This window comes from Olea europaea, chromosome 23 (genome assembly GCF_002742605.1).
Source record: "Olea europaea var. sylvestris chromosome 23, O_europaea_v1, whole genome shotgun sequence".
Lineage (NCBI taxonomy): Eukaryota > Viridiplantae > Streptophyta > Magnoliopsida > Lamiales > Oleaceae > Olea > Olea europaea.
In genome coordinates this window covers 11927897-11937522 of record NC_036259.1, presented here as the reverse complement: position 1 = coordinate 11937522, position 9626 = coordinate 11927897, and the positions used below count along the sequence as shown (strand labels likewise).

The 9626-nt window shown below is 34.3% G+C and overlaps 1 protein-coding gene across 1 annotated transcript; it reads right to left on the bottom strand.

Annotated features, from left to right (window-relative positions):
• Positions 1-5344: 5344 nt before the first annotated feature.
• On the bottom strand, positions 5345-6805 carry LOC111372407 (presenilin-like protein At2g29900). The gene has a single exon (XM_022994751.1). The coding sequence runs from the start codon at positions 6699-6701 to the stop codon at positions 5388-5390; it is 1314 nt and encodes a 437-aa protein (XP_022850519.1). The 5' UTR covers positions 6702-6805; the 3' UTR covers positions 5345-5387.
• Positions 6806-9626: the final 2821 nt, after the last annotated feature.

The window sequence follows — 9626 nt, the reverse complement described above, 5'->3', positions numbered from 1 at the left end:
ATTATTATTATTATTATTATTATTATACATGGCTGAAAACATAATTGCCTTAAAAAATTCAACACACCTCAAAGTTGTTGGTCAAGAACTTTGCTTGGCAGTCACGATAATTTATAGAAAGTTAAAAGCTGATAGTCCTTTTCTACTATGTTATAATCTTCCACATAAAAGTAGTTGCATAGAAAAAGCTTTTGAAGCTTTTGATTTACACTGTTCAAATTTTCAACGACCCATTTCTTATTATTTACTGCATTTTCTTGTTTCACGTTCGTTCGAAAAATCTCATTTTCTAAAAAAACGCGTCGAAATTTCTCTATCCCATTAAATTCTGGCCTTTCTCTGTGCCCAGTTTCTGATTTTGATGTTTCATCGTTTTTTTGTATGCCAGTCCAAGATAGAAGCCATATTTTTAAGGTTTAAAGCTGTACCTGATAATCTTGATAGATAATTTACATATTTAATTTCTGTAATTGTATTTGCGTTCCATGGGTTATGATTATATGATTGCTTAGCTTTTGTATTTTGGGGTTTCAATGACAATTTCAGGCTGTGTTTACTTTGATCAATGTGTAGTACAATGAACTATTGTAAAGGGTTCATGAGGAAGAAGCCCTGAATTTTTATTTTCATTTCTTTGATTCATAGATCTCGTGCCTTCGAAATTTGATTAGGATCTAGGGTTTCAGATTGGAAATTGTTAGGAGTCTTTCTGGTCTTCTTATTCATGTGTTTCAGTATTCAAGCTAGTACTGCTTGAAGTGTTCTTGTTCTGTTGGGTCGTTTGTGAACATCCTTGAAAATGGGTGATGCGGAAGAACACGTGATTGCTGCAGCCTATCACGTGGTGAAGGCTCTCGAGGCTACGAAGAGCATGAACTTGAGCAACGATGTGAGAAGGATTCTGACGGATCTGGATGTTCACTTGTCCAGAATGACCACACTCGGTGAGGATGAGGCCGACAAGACTGTAGAGATTGAGAATTGGCTCCGGTCAACTCAGGAAAAGATCACGGGATTGCATTCAAATCACTCGAGGATTTGGAATTCCGGTCCCGTGATAGTTTCTCAGTTTTTGCAGGCTGTCGATGAGGTTCGAAGGTTGAAAGAAACTTTGGAAAGTTTTCCCTCGAAGAGAACTTGGAAACAGAAGAACCTTCTGGATCGAGCTCAATGTACATTACAGATTGAGATGACAAGACTCGAAGACGAACTGGTCCATATTCTTGCTCAGAATAAACTGCGTTTTGAGAAAGAANTGCGTACCGTAACTTTGTTGGCAAGATTACCGATCATATTGGTGAAAAGTACATTAAGTACACTGTGCAAGACTTGGAAACTTACATCTTGGATCTGCTTGATGGTTCACAGAAGTCTTTGAAACCATCCCGGATGAAAGAGTCGTCGATTTTAAACCGTGCTTCTCTCTTTCCTTCTACTGTAATTAATAAAATGATGTGATGAACACGTCTTAAAATTCTGTGTCTCAAATTATTTACAGTCCAAATTTCTGTATGTATAGCTGTAGAATTTAACGATTGAACTGTCGAGACAAGTTAAACTGAGGGCATTCTTTAATTTGGCTTTTGATAGAGTTGGATTATCTCCGGACCCAGTTTCACCTTAGTAGATTCTTGGTGTAATACCTTAATGGAAATGCTGAGCATAATAAAGGTAATAAAAATACTTGGATGAGAGTAGATGCGTGGACCGTAAGCTTGAGTTTACCGTTTCCCTTTCTCGGTTAAAACTCTGGTTCGATCGAGCAGGCTGCAGAGTTCCATCAGGCTTGGCCATGGCATAATTTTGCTGCTACTGTAGCACCATGAAGTTCCACCCTCAAGATACAAACAGCCCTTTTTTTTTTCTTTTTTTTTTTTTAAATGACCGTGGGTGTCTTGACCAACTTACACGCATCTCGACTAATTTCATAACACCCTGAAATTACTCACCTCAATGGCCCTGAGGGGACTCGAACTGATGGTCATTGAGATGCAAATTCAAGGCCTGATCACTGAACTACGCACAGGATTATGTACAAGGCTCCGTTAATTCCAAAATTCATTTAAACCAAAAATTTCTCATTCTTTTTTAATTGCGCAATTTTTATTTTTTATTTTTTAAAAATCACTATCATGAAATACAACTAATTATAATGGAGTTCAAACAAGGGCATAGCAGTATTTAACAATGTTAAAGATGACAAATAAGCTAAAATCTTGTACATTGTAATGTTCATATTTCTTTTTTGTATTAAGCCCATGTTTGAGACGGTTAAAATTAAAGACACAATTAATATTAACCAAATATTTCATGGGACACAATAATTTTCAACCACAGATTTTATCAATTTTTATCAAAATTTACTAAAAAACTTATTTTAATCCTTACCAAACAAAAGCTAAATGACTAACAAAAGGTTATGATATCCTTTTAGTTTAAATTTTCCTAAAATAAGGAAACTTCAAAATATACAGTATTTAAATCTATTTAATAGATTAATAGAATACCATTTTGTGCAAAGTTTAGATTAACAAAGTAAATATATTGAAATTTAATTGTACAAATTTTATGTACAGGTAGCAAAGTCCATTAAAAAACTGCTACTAATGTTGGCCATATAACTACTAGAGAATGATCTCTCTCAATACCACACCCACCCCAAAATCCCTTCTGTGTTAACAGTTTTTATTGTCAAGATTCCGTGAGTATCGTTCCTTACTACAAACATGTCTAAAGAGGACTGACTAGATATGATCAATCAAGAGACCTAGCTTCAGTCTCACTTAGCTCGCCTAAGCAATGATGGAGCTGTCAAGTGAGGATTGGCCGAGGGGAGTTATTGTTACATATAAGACGCTAAAACGCCGTAGAAGCCAGTTGAGGAGTAAGCGGAGGAACACGAAGACAGTGGGATAGGGAAATGGTGATAGATAACATGGTTCTGGGGTCTATGGCTGGAGCATAACAATTGACTAAGCAGATTTTCGACAGTTCGTGGTGGAGTACTCTCTATTATTGCTGGGGTGATCACGATTGAGAAACAAGGCAATAACTATTTTCGGGCTGGCCTTTCTTAGCCAAATTATTACAGGACAATTTCTTCTCAGCACACTAAAATCTATTGGAGGGGGTTTCATATTTATGAAAAGCTGGGCTAAACCATGTTACGGAACTAAAACGACAATTCTTACCAACTGCAAGGCCTGTATTGCATAGGACCAACACCAATTTATGATCCTCACAGGTTCGGGATCCTATTTGTTAAACCTAGTTCCACATTACAAATAACAACTTGAACATTTTCAGTTATATTATGAGTAATGGTGACAATCTTTGAACACAGTAGATGTATAATTTGAAAGTAACAGTGTAAGAACAAATATAGCAGACACAAAATCAATGTTGATAGACTATGCAATTCGAAGCTCGACAATATGCATCAAATTTACAAGACATCAATAGGTACAAAAAAAACTTCACTGTAATAGCTGTGTCAACAAGTAAAATAAAACAACTAGCATGTACAAACAGTCATGAAACCGTACATGACTAAAAAACTGTAAGCCACGAAATCACCCAGCCCAAGATTATATGGACCAAAGGGTCCCGGGCCAATACCTTCTAGAGCAAAATTTTCATTTGGAGTAGCATCTACTAGTGAATTCCTCCCAACATATATTTTATTTTATGTAAGAGGTGTGGCGAGTTTGTAGTCCCCTCTAAAAACCTGACCCAACAAATTAATTTCATTTTCAACACTTCTAACAGATATTTATTTGACATGAACAATGGCAAACCTCCAACAGTGAAGTTGAACATAACAATCATGAGCCTAAAATTATGTCAACAGGAAAGGTGAATTTTTGGATCAAGAAAAGCGCAATCTTACCCCATAAATTCCAAAACAAGAAAGAAGCGAAACCCATGTTGCAATTCAAGAACTTAGTGCAGCTGAGATAGAACATAAGAACCAAAAGGAAAGTGACCACAGTCACAACAGCAACAAAGACAAGAATTCAGGAGGGACATTTGAGCTATTCACAAATAGAGTCTGAACTGCTCTCACTGTAAGCTTAATGGCTATTGTGGTAATTGATGAGCTTCTTGAGGATTTTTTGAGTCCATGTTTAGCCCCGTGACAAGAATTACAACCAATAGCATGCATATTGTAACTGCCGTTATAATACTGGTGATTTCTTCTCCTACATTTTCAAGAATTACTCTTGGGTCTTTGATTTTGGTCCATAGAGTATCTATGTATTGGTCATGTAGTTGAGATTGGAGAATTGGAAGGGTTTGAATGGGGGAAGAAATAGGTAGTTTACACCTTTCAGATGAGGCTGTAGAATTCTGCAAAATTACCAATTTTATTAGAGAAAAGTACATGAAGTACACTGATTACGACTTGGAAACTTGCATCTTGGATTGGCACCTTACCCGAAGAAGATGATGGTTTTAAGCAGTATTTCTCTCTTTGCTTCACTTGTAGTTAATGGAAGAATGTGAAGAATTTGTCTTGTAATTCTGTTTCAAATTATCCATAGTCCAAATTTCCAAATGTAGCTGTCGAATTTTTACTCTTAACACAACTTGGATACACTATGCAGTAAAATAATCGAATTGTCAAGCATCTGGATCAAAGGGAATGTATATGGATCCCAAGAACAGTTTAAATCCTGGAAGTGCTTTTTGTTTGCTTAGGGTACTGTTTTTGGCGCTTGTGACCAGTCATATTTAATAAATATTTATTTGAGAAAATGAAAAGGGATTAGAAAATTTGGCAACTTGGACTAATTGAAACAATGTTTCTCCGGCATATTTCTAGGGAAGTTGGGATCTTTACAAAACGCTTTCTAAAATTTTATTTTGGGTTGACTTTAACACGGCAAGCAAACTACTTGTGTGACCAAGTAGCTTTCACCTCTTTCGTCCAAAGTGAATATCTTCATTCCCCTTTTCCCTAAATCAACTAAAGTAATGTACATTTTCTCAAAATAAAACAATAGGCGAAATAGGGGATATGGGTTGAATCCGCACCTCAAGTATATGTTTCAACCACCTAAATCTTTCCCAATTTTTCCCAGGCTTCACTTTCTACCCAAATATCATCTTCAGGCTAAAACACCATTCACAAGTAGGCAATTAGTAATACAAAATTACTTCTTAACACATTTTTCTCTTTTTTATTTTCACTATTCATACTAAGAGCATCAGCACATTTAAATTTGAAATAATGACCTCACGAAGTGGAAATTCAGTTAGAAATAATATTGGCAACCGTTGAAGTAGATGTATCATTTTATAGTTATAATGTAAGAATGATATAGCGAAAACAAAATCAATGTCGATGGACTACGAAATCCTTATCTCAATTATATATCAAATTTCTAAAACATCAACAGATTCAATGAACATATTACAACAAATACTTCAAGTAATAGCCGTGTTAAGAAGTAAAATAACACACCTAGCATAATGGACACTGGAAGAGCAGGCAAAGCTTTCCGATACACCGCAAGGAGTATCAGAGTTACACCAAGACCAGCTATAATTGCAAGGTAGCATGCATAAACCGTCATTAAATCGTATATTGCAGCCCGACCAACTAAAACGCTGTAAAAGATGAAGTCACCCAGCCCGAGCTTAATTGCACCTGAGGATCCCAAGCCAATTCCTTCCAGAGCAAAATTTTCACTTGGACTTGCACCTTCCTCTGAATTCATACGGACATTTATTTCATGCTGAATAAGAGGTGCAGCAAGTTCGGAGTCCCCTCTTAAAATCTGACCCTCTTCGGCATTAACTAAATCAATCTCGTTCTCACCATTCCCAGCAGATAAATTTGTCCCCAGAGTCGTATTCAAATTCATATCATGAGTAGTATTTGTGTTAGGCCTCGCGTCTGAATTTTCATCTGAAGTAGAACCTGCATTCCTTCTTTCTCTCCATACCCTTCTTTGCACAACGTCACCACTCGGAGATGAATCATTATTAATAACCGGGCGAGCCTCATAAACTAAAGCAGGGATATCTTCATCTCGAGATATCGCAAGCTCTACCAAGAGCCTCAAAGGCCCACCGGGCAACAAAACAGCCGCAAGATCATACAATGCCATGGCAATCAAAAGCACCCAAGTGGTCCATTCCGGTAAAAGCGTAAACCAATAAGCCACCAGCATCCCAATAACAACCAAGTAAGCTTGTGTAACAAAAATTGCCATTTTCGACATGAACACAGCCAAAACACCAACAACAGTGAAATTGAACAATACAATCACAAATGTAATACAATCCACAGGAAAGCTGAAATCTTTGAGCAAGAAAACGGTAATCTCACCACCCATAAACCCCAAAACAAGAAAAGAAGAGAAACCCATGTAGTATTTCAAGAATTTAGTGCATCTGAAATAGAACAGAAGCACCAGCAGGAAAGTAACTATTGCAATAACAGCTATAAATACAAGTGAATTCAACAAGGCACCTTTGAGCTTATCCCAAATAGAATCTGAACTGCTCTCACTGTAAGCTACAGTGGCTATGGTGGTAAATGATAGGCCTATTGAGGACCCTTCTGAATCCGTATTCAGTACTTTAACAAGAATTACAACCAGCAGCATACATATTGAGACTGGCGTAATAATTCTGATGAGTTCTTCACCTAGAGTTTCAAGAATAGTTCTGGGTTTTTGATTTTGTTCCATTGGGGATCTGTATATTGGATAGAGTTTGAGATTTGAGCGAGGGTTGCGATACTTTATAGAATGAATTGATAACGCGTGAAGAGTCGGAGGGCAGGCGAAAGGGGGCCAAATTGGAGAAAATGAAAGAAAAGGGTGGAAAGTATAATTTATTGGTAGTAGAGGAGTGGAAAAGAAAGTATATTAACTGTATTGCACTTGGGTCCTATTTTAATCAGTAGGTTTCATTCTAAGTACTTGTTTGGTAGAGATTTTGTTAATTGATATTTTGACCGTTAAAGATAAAGTGAGTCCTACCTATGAGAGAAAAATTCAAAAATGATAGATGAAATAGTGAAATAACGGTCAAAAAATGATGTTAATTGAATTAAAATTTCTACCAAACATGCTGTAATTTGAGCAAAATTCATAATTAAGATGTTAAGTGTCACCAATTTCAAAATTAAGATCAAATGTTTTAAATTTCAAAAATCAGACATTTATTAAAATTAATTAATTAATTAATTAAAGTCACAGATTTATACATTTTGATCACAAATTAACGATTTAGCTAGTCACATATTATTTTTTGATCACAAATCATGATTTTTATATGTCACAAATTATTTTACGGTCATAATTCAAAAATATAAATCACATTTTGTTCATTGATCACAAATTAAAAATTAATAAGTAGCAATTTATTTATCGATCACAAATTACAAATATTATAAGTTAAAACTTATTAAAGGGTCACAAATTAATAATTTTTTAGATAGGGATTTGGTTTGAGTGGTTTGTGGGACATTTTCAACTCAAACCAAAAAACCCACAGCAAATCATGACACTACAGATTCCGACCACGGTGCGCAGTAAATCTCGATCATGAATCTCACCTATGGTGGATCGATGGGTCTCACTTGGTTTCACATAGGAAGCAACACCACCCATAGCTGCTCCTCTTTTGCGTCGTTGTACAGTAGCTATGCGGTGCTTGTCTCGTCAGTCTATTGGTGGCAATTGCCATCGTCTTTTCGATCTCGCTAATAAAATAATAACCTGTTGAGCAATTCAACCTACTCGTCTTCGCAGCGATCACAATAGTGGTGGTGGAGTCTTCATCAGAGAAGAGATAAGTGAGGGATAGAAAGAGAGAGCAATGATATGGGAAATTAATTAAGGTTCGGGATAAAATTTGTATTATAATATTTAATATTTAGATATGAAATATTTTATTTTTGAATGATGAAACCTTCACCCTAATTTTAGAATATTGATCTTTAAAAACATGATGAGATTGTAATATCCATTTCCAATTTTGTAACAAAAGGATTTGAAGCTTAAAATTTCACACACTTTAATTTTGGGTAAAACAAACGAGATTGATACCTCATAATCTCAACTTATATTTTCATGTTTTCTTACATTAGTAGTGTTTCAAAAATATGTTTGATAATGCAAACAAATTTCTATCATTGTGTAATACCATAAAGTACGTTTATGTTATCAAAACCTCCTTAATTGTACGTAGTAGTCAAGTAGTACAATTGACGAGTCTCGAGCGAGTATCAACGTAAAAATGATAGACATTTATGAATGGCTACTTGAGCTTTTTTCACTATATTTTGAACGTGCTTATTATTGCTTGTTTCAAAACAATAGCCTCGTTACCTAAGATCCCACATCTAGACAATACTGTCCAATTTTAGTAGCTTTTCATCTTAACTCTAAGGTTTGGTACTTTGTCGACATTTATTTTTTTTGCTGAGTAAGCAATGCCTTTCTCACTTCAGTTCTCAAAAGTCTTATTTGGAAAGAAGGTTAATTAAAAAATAAAAAATAAACTCTGAGTTTTCCTCAGTCAATAATGTAATAAAAATAAGAAAATAAATTACTAAAGACAAAAATTTCTACTCTGAAATAAAATAAAAGCTAAAATAATAATTAAAGTTTTGTTCATAACCTTAAGAACATAAAGGAATATATTAAGCCTTGTTTGACAATCATTAGTTGTAAAAAAGCAATGTTTTCAATTGTAATATTTAGGAGAATGTGTGATTAAAGAGTAGGAAAATTTTTGAATTTATATGCAGAATATTTTATTGTATGAATATGTGGTTGAAAAAAAGTGTATAAAAAAGTTTGAAAATAATGATTGTCAAATAGAGACTAAGTACTTACATAATATTTTGTCAATAACTTGTTGAAAAAAGAAGAAGAAGAAAGAAAGTAAAGAAGGAATAAACTTTTGTTGATAACAATGAGGGCTTTTGTCGACTATCTACCATTGAAGCATAGTCGATGATTATCAACGACATCATAAATGACATGACAGTTCTATAGATAATCAAATGTGGTGCGCGTGTATTGAAATTTGATTTTACTATCTTTAGTTCACACCATTGATTTTATTTCCTATTTTTGTCAAGTCAATTTTCATTTTGGAGCAGGAAATCATTGTATGATTTTTCAAAATTCAAATATATATTACTAGATAATTTATTAGCCTAAAATTGTACTATTATACTATATAATTAAATTCAATCAATAAAAGGTACTATAATTTTTTTTGAAAAAAAAATTCAAACCAAATGTGTATTTCAGTTTCCTTTTGAGATACAAATTTTCAGAATAACAATTTAAAAGCGTTTTTACAATTTTAAAGCAAATCCTCAAAATAGAATCAAAACTAGAACGCAAATCAAATTGAACCTTGCTTTTTGTTTGTAATAGCAACGACTAATATGTTGACACAATTTTCCTAATCTCTTGATTATCCAAGAACCCAGGGGTGATGGATTTGTCGTTGGAGCTTTAATTTTATTTGTGGACTATGGTATAAAGAGTAGAAGAATGTGGATTGTTTATATTTTCAATTTTATTTTTATTTTTCGATTAAAATGTAATAGTCTTTTCGATTAGAGCAACTTGACTATGAAATATGAATTT